The 25,466-nt window shown below is 40.7% G+C and overlaps 1 protein-coding gene across 1 annotated transcript in view; it reads right to left on the bottom strand.

The window, feature by feature from the left end:
• The window catches only part of CPB1 (carboxypeptidase B1), a 29,934-nt gene extending 4,768 nt beyond the window's left edge, over positions 1-25,166 (bottom strand). The window contains exons 1-9 of the mRNA XM_079100714.1: positions 24,931-25,166; positions 24,747-24,822; positions 18,283-18,407; positions 12,496-12,595; positions 12,310-12,411; positions 11,367-11,468; positions 8,902-9,012; positions 8,722-8,812; positions 7,823-8,025 (exon numbers count right to left, since the gene is read on the bottom strand). Of these exons, the coding sequence (XP_078956840.1) occupies positions 7,823-8,025; positions 8,722-8,812; positions 8,902-9,012; positions 11,367-11,468; positions 12,310-12,411; positions 12,496-12,595; positions 18,283-18,407; positions 24,747-24,822; positions 24,931-25,001 (981 nt within the window). The 5' untranslated portion in view covers positions 25,002-25,166. The remainder of the gene's footprint in view (positions 1-7,822; positions 8,026-8,721; positions 8,813-8,901; positions 9,013-11,366; positions 11,469-12,309; positions 12,412-12,495; positions 12,596-18,282; positions 18,408-24,746; positions 24,823-24,930) is intronic.
• Between the last annotated feature and the right edge of the window lie 300 nt (positions 25,167-25,466).

Raw genomic sequence — 25,466 nt, 5'->3', positions numbered from 1 at the left:
AGGCCAAACTGCGACCCACCTGAGTGAAGATGGGGATGCTGGCGGAGAGGGTGATGGGACTTCCAAGTGGTGGCGGGTGGGTCGCTGCATTTAGACCTTGACAGCTTCTGCGTGCTTTTACTTATTTCATTAATTAAAAAAGAAAGAAAGAAGAACAGTTGGTGGACCCTTTCTCTGAGCCCCTCCAAAGCCAAGGGACAAAAAACCAAACAAAGTCAGAACAGACATGAATCAACTGCACTACCATATTTTAAATTCCAATTATCTTAACAAAAATCCCTGGAATCATGTGGGTCTTTCTTTTGAAAAGTTCAAATAATTTCACAAATGTTACTCATTTATCTTCCCAAGGGTATCTGTCCACATTTCATCACCACAGAATTTTCGAGCAGAATGGAATGCCGTGTTGGTCGGCACGCTCAGTGGGAATGTTCCCACCGAGCTGGGTGACTGGCCCCTGCCAGGGATGATAGAGAGAAAGGTGATTTTTGCAATTACGGAAATGTGCATTTCTGTAAAAAGGGACCAAGAAGCACTAATGGCAGAGAGCCCTGTCTACACCCTGCATCTCCATTAAGGACCCTTCCTACACGAGCTGCCACCGGAGAAACAAATCTTCCATTCTTGCTCAATGGGTTCAAAATAAGAACTAACATTTACATAAAACCTTACGCTTTTAAGAGAGCTCTCGATAAGCACTAGATATTTTTATCCCCATTTTACAGATAAAAGACTCAAAACTCAGAGAGGATGAAAGAGCGCGTCCAAGGGCACGCAGCTCCATCAGTGGCTGACTTGAACTAGGTTCTTCTTTCTTTAAATCCTGCGCTCTTTTTCACTTCTCCTCTTGGCCTTTGAATACTTCAAAAGAAGTGTTGCTGGAGCTGGTTTTACCAATTGTAAAGAACAGAAGGAAGCTAAATATAAATCGGCCTCAGAGCAAACTTGACTTTCAGTCAAGGCCAAACATGGCTGGCCTTTCCTAATCCTCAGATATGGATTTCCTACTGCAGCTTATGCATGTTCTCTTTTGTCATCTTCTTCCTTAAAAAGAGGCCTTGGTCCTAGAGCAAAAGACAAAGAGTCCAAAATGTCACATCCAGCCCAGAGCCCAGGAGACAAAGGACAAAGCAGGGTCGTGCTGCCCCGGGCTCTAGGCCCCGGGCCTAGTGAGATGAATACGCAGAGGGTGGGTGTTCTTTTCCACTGGCCCTCATTCCAGGTAAGGTGTGATAAAGAAGCCCCTATGTCATGGGCACATAATCCACATTCCACCTGCATCCCGCAGCCAGCATCGTGGGGGACAGCCTGCTCCAGTCCTCCAGGGGTCACTATCACAGGACAGGAGAACAGAAGCCCCAAACTGACAGCGAGATGCCATAGGATTCAAAGGCAATTTTCTTCAGAACTCGGTCTCTAATTTCAAGTCCAAAGTTTAACCATCCCTGTGGGCCAGTGACTCTGGAGGCCTGCAGGGGATCTTCACTGTGGCTCCCTGCCTTCTCTCCTGTGGTGACGTGGAGCGTACACCAGGGGACCAACGAGAACATAACTGTGATAATGTTGGTGCACAAAGTGAAGCAGGCACGGAAGAGAAAGCACTCGGAACTGAGAAAGAGGAGGCCCTGGGATTAGAGGGGAGGGGAGAGTCTGGGGCACTTGGTTCAGGGGAGCAGGGCCTGTGCTTTCTGCAGAACCCACCAGGAGTGTGGGAATGTGGGACTGCTTCCACTGATATAAACCAAATTTTTCTTTGGCTCCATCTGCATACATATTTTCCAACCTTTTCAAATTCAAGGGAAGGGTGAAATGTGAGTCAGCTGAATTTTGCAGTCTGGAGATTTAAAAAAAAATTTAAATCTGTTTCTGGTGGAAGTGGTACTTCTCCCAAATAAATTTTAGAAATAAGCCCTATACAATAGAGATGTGCCAGTCTGGCACTTGAGACTGTCAGAACATTGTGTACTGTTTTTGAGGAGGGTATAAGATCCTGTGGAAGCCAAGAGCCTTTGGCCAGGAATGCGACTCTGTTCTTATCTTTGTTTAAAGCAGCATTTCTCAATCTCGGCTTGCTTGACATCTTGGGCTGGAAGGTTCTTTGTTGTGTGTGGGGCTGTTCTGTATTGTAGGATGTTTATCAGCTTCCCTGGCCTCTGCCCACCAGATGCCAGAAGAACTTCCACAGTTACATCAATCAAAAAGCATCCTCCGATCATTGCTCAATGCCCTCTTGGGGTGCGGGCCAGGGCAAAATTAGTTGAAAGGAAAGTGAAATAAAAGATATAATTATGGCAAATGTGAATTCACTTTAGGGAATGAATTAAAAAAAAAAAAAGTGTTCTTCAAGGTGCTCTGAAGGCCTGTTTTTCGGCTGATGTCCTTATAGGGGTCTCCTAAACATTTCTGCTAGGTCTGTCCGTCTTGCTGCAATATCACTTTACCAGTAGGTTGCCCAATTCAGTAAAAAAATACAGGCATTGCAATTAGATTTAAATTTCGGCTGAACTTTGAACATTTCTTTTAGCATTAAGTTTGTCCCATGAGATATTTGGCATGTACTTAGATTAAAAATGATTTGTTGTTTTTCTGAAATCCTAATTAAACTGAAAGTCTCCTCTTGGATCTGGCGATACTCTTCACCACATCCTGCTGCAGGACCAGCAGCGATGGAGGATTCATTCTGACATCCAAGCCTCTCTCCAACCCCAAAACCTTATTGAGTGCCCTATTCTTCCCTAGCAAGAGCTCTCGAAACAGGCTGACCTCTATATTTGCCTTCTCGATACCATTTTCCAGTCCTACTGGTGTATATTTGTTGGCTCTCTTTTCTGTCCAGCATACCTGATTCCTTCCTCTACCAGGCAGATCCTGCCTATACTTCCAGGCTTAAAATAAATCCCACGCCTCCACTAGCGTCATGGAAGAGCTTTAACACACGTTGATTGTCATCTCCCTCTCCTGAATTCCTCCAACTGTGCATAACTAAAAACTCCCAAGTCTTTACTTCTCTTGAATGGTTTCTCGTATCTGCATTTTATAATTTCAGTAAGAGCCTAAGTTCTCCATGGCAGGAGCCTTGGTTTATGATGAGCACTTACTAGGTGCTCAGTGAAACTCTGACAATTACATGATACACCCTGTCCTGACCAGGACTAGTAGGAGAATTTTATCAGGCCAAGGAGTAATTAAAAGTGTATAATGGTACAGCAGCAACCAGTTTCTTTATCCAATGACATTCTGCTGTTTCATTTGGAACTTTTTGTCATTTATGCAAGATTAGAATTTTGAGAATTTTGTGCCCCAGACCCCGTTAGCCTGCATTGTTGGTAGACACTTGACACCTGGACTGTGGTCTTGTGACTCTAATTTTAGTCAGGGACACGGTGCCAGCAGTGATGGGTGTCCACATGACCTGAAATTGTCCACCACCTAATTGCAGAATGTCCTCCCTCTGGATTCATGGCCTTGCACTTTGTTTACATGCCTGCCTGGGCAGCGGGTCTCTCTCTTGGTGGGATACTAATTGCAGCTCTCAGAGGTGGCAAGTGATGTGGCGCTGGACCAGAGCTGGTAAACTTTAGAACTTCAACGTTTTGGTCATGTTTAGTCATTTTTCAGAAAGACTGGCATATTTCTTCTGATGACTGTTATCTTTCTCCTAGTTAATGAATATATTACACTCATCAAAAGAATGGGCCAGAATCATAAAGACTGGGCCCTGAGAAATCAGTCATGTCTGATAACTGGGGTAAATTCTTAGTAATGACCAGTGGCAAAGGTAATTATATGATTTTTGTGGGATTAAAGACTTCTTTTCTGATAAATGTTCTGCAAATTAGTTACATGGAAATCAGAATTGAATGTGGCCACATAAACCTGTGTGTGTGTGTGTGTGTGTGTGTGTGTGTGTGTGTGTGTGTGTAAACTGGGGCAACACAGAAAATTTTTCAGGAGCCAGTAGCTCTCTACCCCACTGCTGTTGTTGGCTTAGCTATGGCTTCATTGCTTCAGTTGGGAAATGAGAAATAGAACTACAGACTTTCTAGATTTTCCAGCCATGACATGCTAGTCTTTTCATGCAGGGAAGCCAGGTAAGACTCGTGCCCTGGATGGCACTTTGCGGTCTTCTTGGTCAGTTTGTGGAGTGGGACAAGGTACTTGTTGTCTGAGTGCTCTTCTGGCTTCCTGGCTACCAAGTGGTATGATGATGATGATGATCATTGTTAACAGTGTCATGCAGGCACCTGGGCGTTGGGAGATCAAGGACTGGGAACTGCCTCCTACTCAGGTTTGGGCGTCTTGTCCTCTATGTCTCCTAGTTTTTAGTTTCTCTGACAATAAAGAAATCACATGATTCGTTCTTTTGTTATTCTTTTGAGTTTTGGAAATGTAAATATTTCTTTTTCTGAGCCTTACAACTTCCCTTGAAGATAATGGTAGACAATATTGAAAGAATCTGCACTGGGGAACCCAGGTTATGCTGGGGAAGCCACCGGACACTCAGCACACTTCACAGTCTTGCTTTAAATAACATGGAAGGGCAGTTTGTGACATGAAAGCATCGTGATATTCCTGCACCTCCTACCACTCTGTCCAAGGCCCATTTCTGGCTCCCTCCTGTGTCCTCTTCTCCTGATCTTTTACTTCCTTGGTCTTCTGGATGCCCGTCACTGCCCATCTTTCCTCTGAAATTTTTCTCATAATATAAGCAATTACCAGGCAAGCTCCAAAAAAGATCTTTCAGAAAGGAAGCCACAAAAATCTTTATCACCATTCTGATGTCAAAGGATTGCTGCTCATAGCATGCCTTAAATTTGTGTAAAAATGCTAATATAAGTATAAAATAATTTCTTTGAGTCTAGAGTCTTATTCATCTTGGAGGAATATTTTTTGATACAGATATAATCTTACATTTTATCAAGAGAAATGAAGATCATATACACACCAATGACTAGGCCAAACTATGTAAGACAAAGTCCTCGCTCTATCCCTTCAAGGAAATTCCTTGCTCTCTAACGTGGCATGAGGCCCAACGTTCATTTTTCTTATCTTTCACCTCTTTCTGTTTTCTGTAGCAGTCATGTTTCTCTAATCAAGAATTAACATAGAGATACTAGATTCAAATGGAAAATTTGTCCTTCTAGATCAAGACAACTTTTTTCCCCTTGAAATACTCATTCCAAATAAAAACTGTGAAAATGTCAATATACTTTTTTGGGGGAGAGATTCAAATTCTCCTTTGGCTATACATACCTTTGTAATTACACTGTAGTTTGAGCTTGTTCTAGAAAAATGTGCTTTAGAAGTGAGTGAATTGGAATTTCACCAAATAAGAAAAAATGGAAAGAATTTCTAGTCTCTCAAAAGATCAAAGTTGCTTTGAGCTGTCAAACTAAATTCAGAGGCTGAATGAATCTAATAATCGAATAACTCTTGCCCTGGGCTTTCCTAGCCTGGTGGCATATAAATATTTGTCTCAAGATAGTAGGCAAAAGTTTAATCTCAGAAAAAATATTGGACATTAAAGTATCTTTTAAGTCAATGTGTGATATAAATCTAGTTACCTTTTAGTGTTCTGGAAAAGGTAAGAAGTGGCATGTGCTTTACCTTGAATTTAGTTTTGTGAATATTGAAATAATAATTTAAGATAAAATTATTTTATGTTTTTTCTTTTAAGAATAGGTCAATATTTTGTGTCAATAGAATTCTGTTTATTTCACTCCTTTGTTAATTAGAATTTAAAAACAATTCTAGAGACAGAATTTTAAGTAGTGTCTCTTTTGCTATCTGCTTTTCATTGATTTTAAATAAAAAACTGATTTCTGAGAAGAATATCAGTGCCTTACAATCTAAAGGTGCATTTTCTCACCTCCTGGGCCTAAGTGAACGGGCTGATTAAATTCTGAGTCTCTGAGTCCTGGGTGTTTTCCTGGATAAAGTTCCCATAGGAAGCAGCAAGAATTATGCAAAAGATTATAACATATAAACAAACAAAAGCAAGAGTACTTGATTCCTTTTTAAACAGTAGTTTGGAGATGTTTTGAGAACCCAAATACTGGGTTATTATCATATGCAGCAGTAGATGCAAAGTTATCTCATTTCTAACGAGGGATTAATTTATCCCCCAAATTAAAAAAAAGGTATCAAACTTTGTGGAAGCAGTTCAATTTCCATGAACACTTTAAACTTTTTGGTTGTATTAGACTTTGTGGAATTTATGTCTAAAACTAGTAGATACTGAGCAAGCTAGACATATTTGTGATTGATATACTTTGTGCGTTTTAAAATTTTAGTTTTCATAATTCTTTTATTAATTCATTAGTGGTTAGTTTCTAGGATTTTGTTTTCTCTTAGGAAGTAGGAAAAATTTAAATATATTCATATGAATTAAGCAACCTTCTTCCTTTTGGTGGCCAGAAATCTAGGACAGAACCCAGGAGCTGACCACACCCATCTCTGGGGCTACAGGACCCTGAACTCCCACTGGGAACATGTACAGACAGGGCATAACTGGAAAGCTGAATATTTAGTGGTTCTAACTAATGATGTTTTCTTTTACTTTTTTGGCTCCAGATAGGGAAAATGAGAAACATTTTGAAGAAAAAAATTTTTGAAGAAGAATCCAGCCAACTATTAGCCATCAGTTTTCTGGGAGAGTGGGTTGTTTTTCTGTTTTGCTTTTTTTCATGACATATTTACAATATTACATTTCTTATTTGGTCTCTGAAAGATGGAATCTGAAAGTGCAAAACAACAATTTCCAGTTCTTAAAGTTGCTGGGCCTTCAAGAGTAAGCATTTAGGTAAGCCAAATATCTGTGTCATTGTCTAAGTGGAATACTTTTTTATTTCTGGTGCAATTTAAATGCTTTAAATCTTATGTTTGCTCTTTTAGGTCATTGATCTCAACTTCTGGCAACCAGATGTTTCATAAATTTAAAAAATATTTTTTGAAAGACTCAAACCTACTTTTAAAAATCTATGTGTGATATTTGTTAGTGTGAACTGTTATAAAACTCATGAATATCTAAGTGCTCCTGTGATTATATCTTTAAAAAATATTTTTTTGGTAGTTTTAGATGGACAGCATGCCCTTTTTTTTTTTATTTGTTTCATTTTTATGTGGTGCTGAGGATCAAACCCAGGGCCTCACACGTGCTAGGCAAGCGCTCTGCCTCTGAGCTACAACCCCAGCCCCTGGGATTATATTTTGATTTTCCAACAAGACTGCTTGTGTTTTGAGCGAGGGCTACTTAAATTTCTTTGCATTGTCCCCTAAATCTAGAAAAAGTCATTCACATCAATCACGCATTGATTGACCCACTTCTGAATCTCACCCGATCAAACTGAAATAAGCAGTTTCAGAATCTCCTGACTAAACCTGATCTCAACCAAATGTGACAAATTCCTAACGGCATCTGCCATGCTCTGCTGTGTCAACCCAGCTCAAGGCAACTCGACAAAACCAACTCTGACAAATACTGTGTATGAGACCAAGGAACGAACTCCAGTGATGGTCCCAAACACATCTGCCATCATCCTTCCAGTCAGCATTGTGAAGAGGCCAGAGAAAATGGAACTATGGTCATTTTGAAGATTAGTGAATAAATGACATGAAGGAGACTGTTCCTGAATGCAATTCTATTTTTTTTTAAAGTTAATTTATGCAGTCACCTCTAGACTCTTTATAAAGCTATAAGTGTTTTCTACTCCTACTACCAAAAACCAATAAAGGAACTTCCAGAAATTTACATGTTTTTTTCAGGAATAGAAGGAAACAATCTCAAGAGTGAAATTCCCCACCCACTGCCGTGTCCACTTACCAACTCCACGTTGTTTGCGGGCAGTTTGTAGCTGTAGGAATAGGGATAGAGCAGCATCTGAGAGTACGAGTGGATTGTCAGGTATGCCTTGATGGTAGAGAGGTGGCTGCGGATGAAGTTGGCCAGAGCCTTGGTCTCCTTCTCAGACTCGGGCGCAGGTCCACAGTAAGTGTCAGCACAGGGACTTGTAGATGCTCCCGTCTCTGGATGAACATACGTTGTTGGTAATGGCCAATGGTGGCCTTCGCCAGCCATCTACCTACTATCAGCTACCTGGGGGTGTTTTAACACTTCAAACTTTTAAATCAGGAAGCTCGATGTAAGTTGTTTTCACACGACTCCGTTGAATGATTCTCCACTATGCATGTGTTATAAAGTATGCATATATTTACTGACAAGATTAAGTTGGTATGATTTTAAGCTGGCAGGATAAAACATTTGCACATGAAATCATCAATGTGTCCTGTAGAGTATTACACAGCAAGATCCATACAGCGTAAGAAAATTAATAAGCAGGGCACAAACCAATATCCATCAAAATTCCACATTACTATGATCACTCTTAATCACATCACATGGTTATTTAAATAATTATTAATTTAATGGCTGTATCGAGACACTCTGGACTTGACTCTCTAGACTGTACATCACAATGGCAGTAGGATTCTGTCTGGTGTGTTCAGTCCTACATTTCTAGCATCTGACACAGCTGGGAATGCAACCCAGTGCCCAATACACATTTGTCAAATGAATTATTATCTGTGCTTTCAGAAAGTTAAAACTCTAAAATATAAAAATTTACAGTTTTTCTTGTTTTGGACACTGTTGTATTTTCTTATGTTAATTTTTCCTCTTAAGGTTTTGGCTGATGAGTGCCAAATGGCCAGCTGGGTACTCACCGCACCAACCAGCAGCAAAATTTCTGTTGGGATCTGTGCCAACGCAGGAAGTTCCAGCCTGAGTCGAGCGGGTCTTTCTCCACATTCGGTTCTGGAAGTGGATTGTGTGGTTAGAATAAGGGTCACAGGAAGCAGTCTGTTTTCAAATTCATCAGTCCCGCTCAGTATGGGTTCATGTACCTTAGTCCAGGTGTAGACGTAGCCATCAACATTGACCACGGGCAGGATGTAAAAGTCCAATTCATTGAGAAGCTCTGTCATGTGGATCTCTTGTCCATAGGTGCGAACTGCCTGTGTGTGAATTACAAAGCAGAATTTCATGGGATAGAATGTACTATGCTGCTAAATTTAGACAGATGGGGTGAACGTTGACTTTGGTAATGGAACTATATCACTTATTGGTGTAGGCATATTTAGAAAACCAGCAGCAAATGACAGCTCTTTTTCTTTTAAATTATTATTTCTAATTCTTCTCTGCTCCCAGGATACTTCTGTTCCATTCATATGTGACACATGGAATTATTATTTTTAACTTGTTCCTTTAGAAAGGAACAAAGGTTTAATTAAAAAATTAAATAAAAATTTAAGACGTTTTCCCCCCATGGCATTCCAAATTTATTGCTCATTGAACTACAAATTAAAGACCTTTAAAGGACATATGTATTCACTTCCTTTGAGGTAAAAAGTGAAAAAGCACTTTTCATCAAACTTACGAGGGTATGACTGTAAGACCTAGTCCTGGTAAGGAGTGTCTGTGGGTGGTTATTCATGTTCCTGATGAAATCGCCTGGAAATTTGCTTACTTTATAGAGTTTATGGAAACACTTATGGATGATATTACTAGAGGGAGTGTCTAACATGGAAGAAAAGCGAGAATGTCTCTCTGTAATCCACTGACGGCTTGGGGAAGCTCTCCCTAACCCTGCCCACTGCAGCATGGTGGAGGTCTCTGCTTCATCCTTTCTTGATGAGGGAGACCCATTAAGGAACTGGTTGTCCCTGTTAGGTAAACACTTACCTGTGAATGAAGGACACCAAGTCCACTTAATTTGTTCTCTTCATGGTAGGCGCTCTGCTGCAGTATCATGGTAAATTTAAATTCAGCATTTTCCTGGGCTCGTTTACAGAACTTGAGAAGGTATACGACTTCTATATGTGAACAGGTTTATAGACCTTTTGTGATTCCATACACACATATTCATTACAATAACGCATGATGAAGTGTGTACTTTTTAGGTTGGAAGAGTTCTTTGAATGGTCTACACTTCGAAGATGATGATAAAATCTAATTTTCTCCTTCTAAAGGGCCAAGGGCAAGTTACCCAGTGAAGTTAGGTGATGCTAATTGAATACATAACAGGTCTAGAAATCATGACTGTAACAAATAAATACAGAAGGGCTTCACATGAAGGAAATTACATTGTACATCATCATATTCTTGTATTTAACACACTTCAATGTAACTTTTAAGATTTACTAAGGAGCAGTAAAAACAAATAGTATGGGTACCTCCCATATACCTGTCTCCCAACTTTCCCTAACATCACCACCTTATATGACTGTGGTATGATTATCAAGGTGAAGGAATGAACCTGGGCACAAGACTAGACATTAGACATAAGGCTTTGTTCAGATTTCATGTTTTTCCACTCATGTCCTTTTTCAGTTCTGGGTCCTTCTCAGATCCCACGTTGACTTTGCTTGTCCTGTCTCCTTAGTCTTCTCTGACCTGTGATAGTTCTTCAGTCTTTCCTTGTCTTCTATTGACACTGTTCAAGAGCACTTATCAGGTTATTTTGCAGACTGTCCCTCAGTTTGAGTGTGCCTGATTTTTTACATTAACTTTTTATGATTAGAGGGAGGTTCCACATTTTTGGGGAAGAGTGTCATGGGGTGACATATCTCTTTGGTGTACGTGATCAGGGGCACATGATGTCAATACATCAGATGTATCACTGGTGATATTTACCTTCGCAACTTGGTTAAGGTAGTTTCTGCTAGGGTTTTTCCATTGCAAGTTTTTCTTTGTAATTAATACAGGTTGAGGGGAAAGATATTTTGTGATGCTGCAAATATCTTGTTTCTTCTTAAACTGTTACCCACTCATTTTGTGTCCCTCTGTGGATTTACCTGAAATGATTATTACTGTGGTATTCTAAAGGTGATTTTATAGTGCATTCATTATATATAATGAATGTGTATATAATTCTGTAAGAATTAGTTGTTTCCTCCCTTCCTTCTAAGTATTTATTAAGTCATCTATTTATGCCAGTATATACTCAGTGATATTTAAAAACTTGAAGTTTTAGGTTTATCAGGCAATCACATTCAAGTTGGTAGCTTACCCATAACCGTTAACTTTAAATGACCGGTTCACCACACTAACAGTCAGCCTGCCCATCCAAGATAGGTGAGAAAATGTCCAGGTGAGTGACAGGCAGATAAATACAATTCTCTAACTGCTCAGAAATCCCGCCCTATGAAGATCAGTTGGTGAAATTTGACACCAATTCTGAAACTCAGGGACTTGGAATTATGGATTATTTTTTCTGTGTCAGTTTTTTTTCTTGCTAGGTTCTAAGGAATTAATTGGAATAAAAACTACTTTCTGCTTCCATTTGCTAAAAACCGTCGCACAAACTGACCTCTCTCACAAACCACTGGCAGAATGCAGGAGAAATCCACTCTCTGGCATGGAAACCACAGTCGATGAAGATGGCGGGCTTATTTGGATTGGCTTTGCCAACCTGGCGACGGAAGCAAGAGGGAAGCTGTGATTGACACCCTGGCATGCAGGGTTAACCTTCACCACCCACCAGCATTTTGCATTCAACAGGTGAAACCTGACAGTGGCGTGATATATCCTATGATTAAATTAAAACACAATACCAGCACAGTATGCTCTTGCCTCTAGACACTCACAATGTTTGAGCAGAGAGCTTACATGGCTGTTTATTATTTTTATTAAGCTTGACAAGCTCATATTTTCAGAAGATGCCTGATTACCCTGCTTAATGGTCCTCACGTGGAGGTTATTTTCAGCCGCTATTACTAGGTGATATGACCAAGACAGTGCATGAGTAATTAGAGGTAATCACGGTTGTTGATAATCTTGTAAGAATTTTCCCTTCTCTCCACTATTTCTCGTCTTTTTATTTCCTTCATTAGAATTACATGACAAAAATGGCATTAGAGGATGACAGAGACAAATTGTCGGTATGCTTTGTAATGTCGTCTGATAAACGTGAAGTTTATGAAGCTCTTTAGCAAATGGATTTGCAAAGAACAGCTGGGAGGGAGGAATTTCATCAAGGTAGACGATCATTTACATTGCTTACAGGAATGTGGTTAAATTTATAGGACTTCTCTTATTTTATTGCATTTTCCTTTTGCATAAATCAAAATAATGATCTAAAAATCCACATATGATAAGGGAAGCTGGGGAATCTGTTCGACTCCCTGGGGGATATAGGCAGGAAAAGTTATAACAATGTTTGGGATAACACGTCTGTGAGACAGATGTTAATGCATTAGGACTCACTGATTTAAAGCCCTCAGCCCGGCAAGGTCATGGTTAAAAATCATCACCTTGAGGAGGTACATGTTGCGACCTTCAAAGGTGGTTCCAATGATGCTGCGGGAGACAAGACCTGGATTCTCATCGGCGATTTGTTGAGTCCAAGCCTCTATCTACCAAAGGGAATCATTTGCCGATTAACGTGACATTGTTGATTCAGTTCCCAAAGCAACGTGAAAACCACCCGCACCCCGTACCGTTTCCCAGTCGTTGTACTTGGTATAACTGTGTCCCGCCGCCCGGCTTCGGCTGTCAAACTGGGCTTCCATCACGTTTCTCAGGTTGCTTATCAACACCCTGCAATGGACCAGAGAAGGTGCCCCCCCGGTAAACACGCCGGAAATCCAGAGCCACTGCGTCAGCAGACGGTCCTGTGCACCCCCCATGGATCACATATTGTCATCTAAGCCGCTGACAAGGACATCGGAGGTGCTGGCAGGACAGGCTCTTCCTCAGCCCAAGCTTCACGTATTTGGTGTCCTTAGACTCTAAGCTCAGAAACGGTTTCCACTGGGACCTGCCACACTCTGGGCAAGGGTCTTGGGCACAAGACCATATGTACTCGAGTCCTATCTATGGCCTTTCCTCCTCCGGACTTTCCTGATTTTATCAATAAAGTCCCAGCTCCCAGAAACCTGCTCAGTCCCATGTAAATGGGGACAGTTCCTCATCTAGAGTCATCTCCAGGTTTTGAGAAAAATCTCTTGGTGGCCAGAAATTAAGAAATGCTAATAAGCTAAAGATTTATTAGGTCAAGAAGACTGGGCTGAAAGCACTAGTTTCTACCTGCCTGTTTGGCTGGTTTAAATAATCTAATAATAGTTCTGCAACTAGGTAAAGGGAACACCGGGGACAGGACAGCTGCAGCCCTCCTGTTGCTGCGAATGCGCGGTTCAGTTGAAAGTCCTCTTAACAGCGGCGGACCTGAAGGTGTGGGTGTGGGTGCCTTCATTTCCCTTTGCCACTTTGAGTGGACAGTGTGTTTGGAAGGGACACAATTTTATAAGCATTAAAGTCCTTGGTCACAGCACTGTGACTATTACAGACAGAGACCATTTTGCAGGAACTTCTATTATCCTCAGTCGATCCTTGAAACGGTTTTATCTGCCACAGAGACTCACAACCACACAGTACCAACCTGCCTTTCCTCGGTTGCCCCCAGGGCGTTCTGAGAGTCGGTCAGGGAGGTCCTCCGAGCCTCCCTCTGATTGCTCCTTCGTTTGGGGAACTTGGATATGAACTGGTGTCACCTCACGGAAAACTGAGTAAATTAATACTAAATGGTATTTGCTTCCTAGCGAATGACAAATACTGTCCTGAGGACTTCACTCTCTTAAGGTATTAAGAGAATGAAAAGGAACAGATCTTAGAATTTATTCTGTGGAAAGAGATTTTTCCATTGAACAGCCATCTATACTTTGTGAGTGTCTTAATTTTCTGTGGCTGCTTAAAGTTAGCAGCTGAGAGCAATGTGGATTTGCCATTTTACAGCTCTGTAGTCTAGAAACCCAATGCAGGTCTCATTGGGCTGAAAACAAGGTGTCCACAGGGATGTCTTCCTTCCTAAAGGTTCTTGGGGAGAGTCTGATTTCTCTGAGCCCTTTTCTTGTCCTGGAGGTCACCTATATTCCATGGTTGGTCCCTCTTCCTCTACCTTCAAGCTAACAACAGTGAACCAAGTTCTTCTCATATCCAATCCCTCTGACTTCTACCTCCTTCTTCCTCTTTTAAGGACTCACTTGATTATAGTCGACCTATCTGGACAATCCAGTGTAGTTTTCCTATTTAAAGTCAGCTGCTTAAGATCCTTAAGCTGCCTAATATCTCGATTCCTCTTTGCCATGCAAGGTAACACATTTAAACATGTTGGGGATGAGGATGCAGACTTTTAGGAGGGATTGTCATTCCGCCTACTACAGTTAGGAACAATGATTATAGCAAGTGCCATAATTATACTCAACATCAAATTAGATTGCTAGGGCATAGGATGGAAATAGGAGGAATCCTGAATTGGAAATCAAAACATTAATGTCGCAGTGTGGCCCAACTCATCAATTCACTTTAGAAGAGTCATTCAATTTCTGGGCCTTAATTTCATAAATTTTAGAATTGGGGCATTTGATTGATGGATATTCAATGTGCTTTTCAATTCTGAAATGCAAGACTTCACTCAAATTCATGGGTTTTGGTCATTTACATACCTGTCTTCCAAGTTATGTGAAAAAAATTTTCCCCCAGTTACCACCTCCATAAACATTAATATGGAGGAAACTAAACCTAGAATAGATACAGTCTAGGCAAATGGTTTTTAAGGATAACAAAACAAACAAACAAACAAACAAACAAACAAACAAAAAACCTAAAAACAACAACAAAATAAGCAAAACAGGAACATGGAAATTAAACAAAAATTAAAAACAAAATTGGCAGAAGCCTAAGTGATGTATCCTTTTACTTTAACAAGGTTTTCCACTGGAAGTGAGCAAGTGAATTATCAGCTGGGTCACATGGCTTCTTAGTGAGTGTGCAGAGGAAAGATCATGGGTTGATTGCTCCCATGATCTACAGCCTTGAGACTTTCACTAGATAGCCACATCTAAGTCTATAACCGTGGCTGTTCTGATCTGTCTGAGGGTGGAGGGGCAGCAAAACTCCCAGAACATACAGCTTCCCTTTCACCGGCACCCAACCTCAAGTTCGAATTATTTAGAAGAATCAGTGACTGTGCAGGGGCTAGTGTTGCTTTTGGTACAAAGAAAAGACATTCCCTTAGAGTTATTACTGTGTTAAATATTAAACATTTTCATCAATAACCAGGACAAAGAAGCATTAAAATATTCAGCTAGTTAAATTTAAGACGACACCCAAGATTGAGAGCGTCCTCTAGTAACTTGGGAGAGAGCATCAGAATGAGGCTGAAATATGGTGTTGACTTTAGCCTGAAGGCAGGGGATTGACCTCAAATGATCCTTTCCAGCCTTATGATTATTTGATTTTATTGGATTTAGGATGAAGCACTACTTTAGCTATATTACAAAATATTATTACTAAATAATGAGCTACTATTGTAGAAGATTAAAACAATGCCTCTTAATATCATAGGGACCACATTACAGTTCCCAAATCCAGAAGATGTGCACTATTTTCTACTTTTATATGCTCCTTTTATAGCCCCATTCAACTTCTTCTTCTCCTTTTTCATTTTATAAAACTTGCAAGCAAATTAGATAACTATGGTTCCCAACAAAGCGAGTAACACAATGTCTGAAAGAGAAAGAGAGATGACTCAATTTTATCTCCCTTTCAGACTCCAGAGAATGGAGCGTTTGTTCAGTTCTTGGACTATGCACCCCTTACTATTGAAGAACACCGCTATGTACTCACTGCCATCCAAGGACGCTTTCCTGTGTGACTGAGATATGGCAGAAGAATGATGCTATTGTCAGTTAGCAACAGCCTTTCTCTGCATTGAACAGGTCCGAGATAACCTTGCACTTTGTAGGAAGGAATTCTGCAGAGACTGCCCATCCTTAACTTCAAACCACAAGTTGGAGATATATACTAATTCCTAGTTTACCTGTATCTCAGGATGCAACCTGGCCATTAAAACCAGTTATCTTTCTCTTGGTACACATTTTACATTTTTTCCAGAGATAATTCAGGATCTTACTAAAACTCTCAAATGATGTGAGTCTTGGTGAAGAGGGTTGGAACTACTCAAAAAATCTGAAAAGCTATTTTGTGGACCTTGTGCAGTGGATGGTTCCTGATCGATAAACACAAATGCAAATTCATGCCAGCAGGAAACCATCTAAATACAAATTAGTTACCATATGAGGTAATAATAGTGTGCACAGGGACTGCTTTCGGCTTGCGGCCCCTGGCAAGAATATTGCTGGAGTACTTCTCCAGGATTTCTAGGGACTTATTATTATTTAATATTTAGAAAATTATATGCTACAAATGTGTTCAGCAGTGAACAGAGAAGCAAAAATTAACAAGATCTTAGCCCTCAGGGAACACCCCATGTTCTAGATGAGACAACATTTATCCACAATGCTCAAAAAGTTTACCATTAAAAAAACAAGTATATTTTCTACTTGGTCCAGTAAATGCAGATTGAGAGGGCATTGGAAACCTTTCCATTATTTTGAGATATGAGTACAATTGGGACAGCGTGCGGATGGCTACTATTTGTCTATGGTTGCTGCTCTTTCTTTGTTTTTCTTAAAGAAGTCTTAAAAATTCATCTTTTTCAATGTTACTGAGGGCCCCAAAGGCTAGGATTTTAGAAATTCTTCTAGATAATAGGAAGAGCAAAGTGTCAGGAACATGAATCTTAATCACATTTTGAAATTTACTAGGTTATATTTTGTTTAAGATGACAGTCAGTTTTTAAGGTCACATTTTGACACTTCCCTCAGGCAGAAGCAGATCGCTAAGTGATATGAAGCATGATAATAGGGTTAAACATAACAGTTTTTGTTGACCCTTAAAAAAGGGTAATCTATTTCCCCTCTGTGCAGCATAGTAAGTAAGCCCCAACAGCATTCTCAGGAATGCTAGTTGGGATACTAGTTGCACCTTATTTACATATTGTTTGATTCCATTTTCACAACAGACCTGTGCTGGTGGCATTGTGTCTGCATTTTATGGATAAGGTAACTGACACGCAGAGGGGTAAGCAAATTCCCCAAGGTCTCCCGGCCAGGGAGTTGCACAGTCAGGACTGGAATCTGGACTGTGGTTTTTCCAAAGCATTTATTTGTTGCACTCGGCCACACCAATTCTGACGTTGGTACAGACTTTATATGGGATGATTCTGACACCTGTCCTGGCACTGATACTCTTCTTTGACGTTTTTAAGATGTGAGAAGTGACAGAAAATTTCTACTGTTAAAATTATGTGGTTCATATTTTCTTAAAAGCATAATGAAGACCTGAGCATATGGTTGGTGATTGTTGGGTAAATGTTTGAGGATTCAGAACTGGAGCTTGAGAACTTCTTTGCTCCTTCTTGGTCCAACCCTGGTAGAAGAGCTCTACTTTGTACTGAAGACCTCATTTCTTCTCTCTTTCTCCTGCAAATGCCTCCAGGCCACCAGCTCTCTCCCACCTCTCAGCATAAGGACTGTTCTCGGCCTAGCATGGGTTTTTCCTTATCTTGGTCTGGCTAACTCCTGTTCATTGTCTGCTTCTCAGCTGAAACCTCATTCTGGTAGGGCAGCCCTCCTTGAATTCTAGACTTGGTCCATTCCCCCCAAACTCCATTTCTCTGCCCCTCCTAATATCTATCATATGACTGCAATTTCTCCTTTCAAGTCTTCACTTCTCCTAAAGCAGATGGGGCCACATCTAACACTTTTAGCATGTGAAGCATACAGGCAATATCTTCTTAGAAAGACTTGAAAGACCTTGATGGAGCAACATTTGGAGAGAGGAGTCACAGAGTGATCAGCTAAGCCAACCCTACTGTATGCCTTTGGAGAGCTGCTTCCCTTTCTTTGAGTCCTTCTCCATGTCTTCTCCTACCATGAGAGTGATAGAATCTTGGGAAGAAGGCAACAGGAGGGCCCCTCAGACAGATTCTAGTCTTGTTCTTAAGCTAAAGGAGCAGAAGGAGTCCTTATGGTTCACGATAGATCTCGTGATCATGTGGGAAGAATTTGAAATTTGGGGATTAAACCATGTCTAGCTGGTAACCTTCTGCCCTTTGCTTTGGCCTGTATCTCGTAAAGCAGTAGCAGGGTAGAAATCTGGCTGAAAAATTAGGATTCACTAATCAACACTGTTTTCATTAGAGGAATAACTAAACACAAAATCTACCAGGATGGGAATCCAGGGCCAACTTGGCCTTTACCTCTTTGTGGGGTGATGGGGAAGACATGTTCTTGGTCTCACTTTTACCTTCCCAGGGCTATTCCAAAGCTCAGATGAAAGCGTGCATGAGAAAGAATGTTAATAGTTACAAGACATAAACTTACTCATATTGTAGCTCATGTTGATCTAGAAGGTCCTCCACAGTGACACTATCTTCTGCTTTAATACAGAAGTCAACTGTACTGCGAGGTCGGATTTGTGTGACAGCATCTGGTTTCCAGAAGTCAATCTGAATACAAAATCAATATTAATCAATATTAATCAATACCTAAACTTCTACAGTTCAATGGGTGAGTTATAATCTGAAGGCACACTGTTGCTTATCTCCATTGAGTTATTTGCAAAATCAAATTATCCAGAGAGTTCCTTAAACATATCTCCTTTGAGTGAACAAATGTTGGGCCCTAGAAGTTAGATATTGATCAAAATGTTTACAAATACATACATAGCATTAACTGGTTATCAGCACGCATTAAGAATACATAATTATTCCCCATAATACTATGTAATTGCCATATTCCATAAAGGCTCTTTTCTATTTATTGATTTTTCTGGAGCACTTGCTTGTTGGAATGGCAATCTTGGTGGCAATGGAAAAACAATCTGAATGAATGATAATGAACTAGCTACTGACAAAAAAACAAAAAAGGAAACTGAATTTTCCCTTTTACTTTTTAATGGACTGATTTTATGAGTTCGTCTTGTAACTGACTTATGTGCAAGTCACAGTAATGTGTGGAAGCAACAGTGTCCCTGACCTGTGGAGGATACCAGAGAGAAACTCAGTGTCCTTCCACACTGGGTATCTTGGCACCAAAATATTTGAGAATAAAATATTCTTGGGGATCCAGGAATGTGCTGACATTTTCATTTATTAAGTTATTGGACACCTGTTTCTAGGACCCATTATGCTCTAGGCTCTCTGCCCAGACCAGGGATACCCTAGGGGTCAGATCAAACATGGTCTCTGTCTCATGAGGGAGACTTTAGAGAAGAATTAAGTACAAAACAATAGCATGCCACATTTGAGGACTCTAATGCTTCTATTTGTGGAAGTATGGTTTTAAATATCCACTTTCTGTGGAAAAATATTAATCAGAGCATACTGGCTCTTACAGGCCTGTGTTCTCCTGTTTCTTCCTTGTGCTTCCTGGAAGCCGGAGGTGAACCTAACATTGGATCTTTCTTTGTCTCTCTATCTCATCCGGTCCCTGTTTAGATGTTTGTGAACTAGTCTCAGGCTGGTGATCTGACTGATGGTGATATTTAGGACCATTGCTTGGAAACTTGGAAGGGAGTGAGGGAGACTTAGAGACTGGTCAGAGAAACAGGAGGTCAATGGCTCAGTTTCGGATACACCTGGGGTGAATCCAGTAACCTATATGCTGTCCTGGTAATCTTCAAACCACTGTGGAAGTTCAGTGGGTGATGAGCCGGGGTCTTAATGTCAGGGCAATGGCAGGCAGGAACGTGAGGTTCCATCAAGAGGGATTTCAGAAGAAAAGGTGTAGTGTGGTCATCACAAAGGGGTTGAATGGAGTGTTAATGGTCGGATAAGGATTGGCTACAGAACGTGACCTTGATGCCCAGGATGACAGGAAGAAGATGAGAGTTTAGGTCACAGTGGAGGAAGGACAAAGTGTGTCATGACAAGAGCAGAGAAGCAAGGGCTATTTGGCCAGCATTGTCCAGGGAAGGGCAAGGAGGAGAAGCACATGGATGGACAGAGGCTGTTTTTCCAAGCTGTTTCTGACGGTGTTCCTTGTCAGTGATTCCGAGGTGAGGCAGGGGAGGAGAGAGTGACTTTATGAGAGACACAGAAGTGTAGCATTGGTAAAGCACAAAGAGTCCTTTGAGCATCTATCTGGAGCTGACCCCACAGTGTCCACCTCTATGTAATTGCTGGAACCCCTAAGTGTGCTCAGCAGACTTCCTGCTTTCAAGATCTATAGCTCTATTCCTGAGGGCACTTTCCTCTGGGACTAGGAGAAGCCAAATATCAGGTCTGGGGAGGAGGGAGCTACAGAGGACCTAACTCTTCTGGAGATTTGCTCAAGCAATGACCTTGGAAAGCACTAGTTTAGGTTTCCCAACTCCTGACCTGAGAAGGCGGAATCATTTTGAAAGGTATATATTATACCTTTTCTTAAAATGTCCCCATGGATTAAGCTCAGGGTGTCCTCTGTGGTAGCTGGCTTATTAATGCTGCCCTGCATTTTGACTGTATCCTTTTCCACTTTCATTTATTTATTAATTTTGCAACAGAGCTCTCTGCATTCCTACATGGCACCCTTTCCCTTGCATCTTTGTCTCAGGGTCCATTCTGGAAGAGCCTCTATTAAGACTCTACATTCTACTCAAAGCAAAAAATGCCTGATGATATTTTTGTGGATGATTCTAACATGACCTTGAATATGGGTTTCTTTCTGATACTAAACTGAAAGTTGCCTTCTCTAACCTCTTAAGCCCATTGGTCTAGGTTCTGCCAAATACTGGAATATCATATATGAATAAATGTGAATCATATATGAAAGCTTAAATTACCTTTAAGCTTCTGCTCTAAGAATGACGAATGCTTTGAAAGGGATGTTATAAACATGTTCGACAAAAGTTTGCACACCTAACCTCAGGTTACTTAAAGATTTCATTCCAACATGGGGAAACTGGGTCAGTAAATCTGTTAACATCCATCAGTGTGGAGTGCTGCAGGTGTGACATTGACTTAGTCTTCTGGAGATGGTCCCTTAGCTCCCAGGAGGAACACAGCTGGAAGTCAGCAGTGAACTACAGCTGCTCAGCCACTTACCAATGTGCCAAGTGTGGACACCAGTGATAAACTCAAGTAAAGACACAAGGAGATCATATGAATTTCAGGAACTAGTGAATGAGATTTACGTCTGAAATAGGGAAAAGGGTGAAATACACAAGATGCAGGAAAATGAATTACATGTTAAGATGTTATAAAACTGAAGTTACAAAATCATAAGTGTGGCAGAGAACCATCCAGTGTGTCAGATGGTAGATGGATACCTTTGAGTGACAATCTGGTGAGAATAATAACTACATCAGTCAGCTGGCTAATAACTAAGGAGTCTTTTCTAAAATGTGTCACCAAACTAGCACAAGAGCAAGATAAACCTTAAAATATTTTGGGAATAAGGCTGGCATATAAAAGAATGAATATTGGTGACAGAATCTTTGGTTCTTCACACATCTATTTCTCCACATTGCGTTTGACTCTGAGTTGAGCATCTGATAGATCCTTCTGTTTATTTTGAGGACATTTTCCTTTCTAGTTAGAAAATGAAGCAACTTCTGTTCTAGGCCTAATTTCAGTCAGCTGGGAGGAACTTCCCAGTGTAGCAGCAACAAAGAAACATGGGAACCGTGATGGTACAGGACAGAGCAAGGCGGGCCTTAAACTTGGAAAACAGATTTCCAGAAAGGCCAGAGAAACGATGGTGGATTTTATGGTGAACGTCTCCAGTACAGGGACCAGTACAACCTTGACTGCACGGAGGTAAATAAAATTCTTCCTACACAATTACAGATGAAAGGAGAGGCGGTTGGAACACAGATCTCTCCAATACATTCAGCTTTTAAAGGACACGTTCAAAAGCTGGCAGGAAGGACACTTGGCCAAGGATGAATAAGAATGCTGGATGCCCTTGTAATGATCTTATCAGGAAGGCTGCATCCCAGAATATACTGCGACACACAATTGGTAGAGAGAATAAAAAAAGAGATTTTTCAATCATGTTGGAAGTTAAAGAAAAAAAAAAAAAAAGGAGAAAGAAGGAGGAGGAGGAGGAGAAACTCGTATCCTACTACTCAGAGCTAAGGCAAAATGTTTGAAGAGAGAAACTGGGTCTCTTATTTGACTTCTGTCTTTTCCAAGAAGGGATAACACTGTTCCTTGTATTGTATACTTCTACTGAGAGAGGAAATTACCACCAAGGTAAGTAAAGGTTTTTACACATGCTATCTAAGCAGAAATGATTTCTTTGGAAAGGGAACACTGAGGTCCAATGTAGATGAGGAGATGGCTGATTCTATTGGCCTGTATATTGTATTCAAAACCCAGATCTGATGATAGTAACCATCAAACACTTACACAGTTCTTCCTGTTTAAGTTCTTCCCACCTGTTTTACTTATACCAACTCTCACAGTAATCCTTGAAGGTAACCTTATTATCATCATGGTGCCAACGGGGAATTTGAGACCCAGACAGCTGTCTGAGGCCCAGCTAGCAAGTGGTAGGTAGGCTCAGGAATTGAGCCCAGGCAGCCTGAGACCAGATTCTCTGACCACCATAAAATGCTGAATTTTAGATACCTGAACAACAACAACAACAACAACAACAACAAAACTGCAGATGTGATTGCAGAACTTTCTCAGTAACATTGGAAGATTCAGAGTTTGGAGGGCACCCTGGGGAATGATGAGGGCCAGTCTTGGATTTAATCAACAGGAAAACAGGTGAAGCCCAGAAGCAGGGGCTCCTGGGGCCTGGCATGGGTTCCAGCGAAGCTGCAGAGTAAACGGGAAGCAGATGGCCAACGAGTGCTCAGAAAAGGAAGCTGTGGATCTCTGGGAGTCAGCGTGATTTCAAGCAAGAGTGAGTTAGGCCCAATTAACTTCCTCTCCCTATTGGAAGAGAACCCTTGCCTGGAGAAGACTGAGTTTTGCTCTCATTGAAGCATTTGATGAAGTATGCACCGAGACTGACTTTACAAGCTGGAAAGTGGCTCAACTTTAACTAGGTAACACCCACCAACTTAGGGTAGTCGAGCTGAGTTACCCCAGGAGAACAGGCTGATGGATCACTTTCAGGGCTTACCACTGTGTCTGCCACATCCGAGATGCTGATTCATGGGAGTCGAATGAGGAAACCATTATGGAGGTCTCTTTTCTATGCTGACCCCTGATCTACTTATTTTTCTTTATTGGTGATCAAAGTCACGAAGGGATGCTTATCAAACTCGAAGGTGATACAAAGTTAGTGGGAAGAATTATTTCCTTGTTGACTGAATTCATTTTTGAAAAGATCTCACCATGCTAAAAACAGGCTATCAAGATAAATTTTAGCAGCATAAATCTAAAATCCCACATTTAGGTTAAAAAAAAAAAGTCAATTAAGCACAGAAGGAAGAGAAGCTTGTTTGAGGGTGATTCATGTGAGAAAAAATAACCTAATGATTTTGATTGAACACAGCTTTAATAGAATCTAAGAATGTTCTATGAGGGCTCAAGATGCTAAAAAGAATCTTAGACCCCATTAATAAATGTCTGCTTTACAAATGGAGACAGGCAACAGTCCTGTGTCACATATTAATCAGACTGTACCTGGAGGCCCACTGTCAATTCTGGTAGCCACATTTTAAAAAGGAAGTCTAGACGGACTGAGCTATATCCAGAAATGACCAGAATGATCAAGAGTCTGTAGACAAATGCTAAGAGAAGTGATGGACGGCCTGGAAAAGATTAATCTTAGAAGTAGCATAACATTTGGTGCAGCTAGGTCTAACAGGCCAAAGTTAGAGAAGTTCAGTAAAAGGGAGAAAACAGGATGATTTTTAAGGCAAATTGATGATTTCAAAAAGGAGTATACCTACTGTTCCTGAAAGTACTTGAAGAGGTTTTATTAGGGTCAGCAACGGGATGCCATTTCCTGGGAGGAAATTCCGAATTTGAGTGGAAGACTTGAATAGGTGACTTTCTATTCTCTTTCAGTTTTAAAGTACTACTGCTTGGATGTTGTGAAATACTCTACCCTTTTCTTTCTTTCTTCACAACTTCAAAGCTATAAAATGAAAGATAGACAGACAGCTAGATATTCGGGAGCTAGGACCTAGCTAATATGTTCATGAAGAAACAGCACCGGTTCAAGTGGACCTACTTTGTGATCAGCACTCATTTTCTGGCACATCAGACATAATTAAAAATGTTGGTTCCCACCCCACACATAGAGATTTTCTTAAAGTAGCAAAGAGATTACAGTTTCTTGAAAGCAAAATCAAAGTAGGGAAACCACTCATGTATTTTTTTTCACTTGTTCCCCCGCCACCCCACCTGCCGCACATCATATCATTAAGGGGACCAAAATCAAGGTCATGAAACCTCAAGCTGTTTGATTTGGAATGAAAGAAAATCAAAGAGAACAGATGATACATGGGATGTGGAAATGAATTTGAAGTTGGACACATGCCCAGTTTCTCAGTCATTTCCAAGTTGATCATTTTTCTCTCTTGCTTTAGATGTTCTGTGACCTTCAAGATGCCTCCGCTCATCCAGTGGTCACACTCTTCTAAAAGTTTTCATGGATTTATCATACTATGGGGCTCTTTTAAAAGTTCTCATGGATTTAAAATACTATGGGGCTCCTGGCTATTTAAATTAGGCAGAAAAATAAGGTCTGGTGGCATGGTGTGCTTTCCAAGGTTTTATTTCTTGATACTGGATCGCTGTAGTTAATACTTTCTATCATTCTTTCTTTGATGGGATCACAGTACAATCAGTTTTTAAAGCAGGTGTGAGGCAAACCTAAGCTACATAATGGTAACTTACCTGGTTGTTGCTGGCCAACTCACGGATTAAGTCAAGGTGATTTTCATCTTCAACATTGACACGGAGAACCTTATGACTAAATGGTGAAATAACAGAAGAATAGGACATTAAAAGTTGGGTCATGTGTCCAAACTTTTGGACTAGCAAGGAAGAAGACTAACTCTTTAAGGAATTGGTCACCTACCCTTCAAAGTGCTCACCAGAAGGAGGAGCAGATGCGAGGGCCACGGTCACCAGAGCCAGGAACACCAACATTGTGTCTGACTAGGCCTGTTGGGTGACTCAGAGTGCCACCTGGCTTTATAAGCAGAGTGTTCTTTTGAGATTGCAAACACAACTATCAGATCTTGATTACTGGTTTTCCTGGCATTGGTGCCGGCGGAGGTGGTGTGAAGTCTGAGAAGATCTCTCTCTCAACACCTGTGGAAACAGACCAAATTGATCTAATTTGGAGTTAGACCTTGAATAGTCTGGGGCAAAGTGAGTTTTAAATAAAATCTATGTTGCCGTCTTCTTTTTTTAAATTGAGAATTGCATAAGATTTAAGAATAAAGTTTGATGAGTCTTGAGAAATGGGTACACACATGTATATTATGTACCAAAGAAGGTATGAAACGTTTCCTACCCTGAGACGTTTCCTTGAGCACCTTTTCAGCCCATTTCTGTGCTCCAAGCTCCTGCAAACCACTACTCCAGTTTCTAGCTTTGCGCAGAAGTTTG

The sequence above is a fragment of the Sciurus vulgaris genome (genome assembly GCF_902686455.1).
Source record: "Sciurus vulgaris genome assembly, chromosome: 10".
Lineage (NCBI taxonomy): Eukaryota > Metazoa > Chordata > Mammalia > Rodentia > Sciuridae > Sciurus > Sciurus vulgaris.
This window is presented reverse-complemented; position numbering and strand designations above follow the sequence as displayed.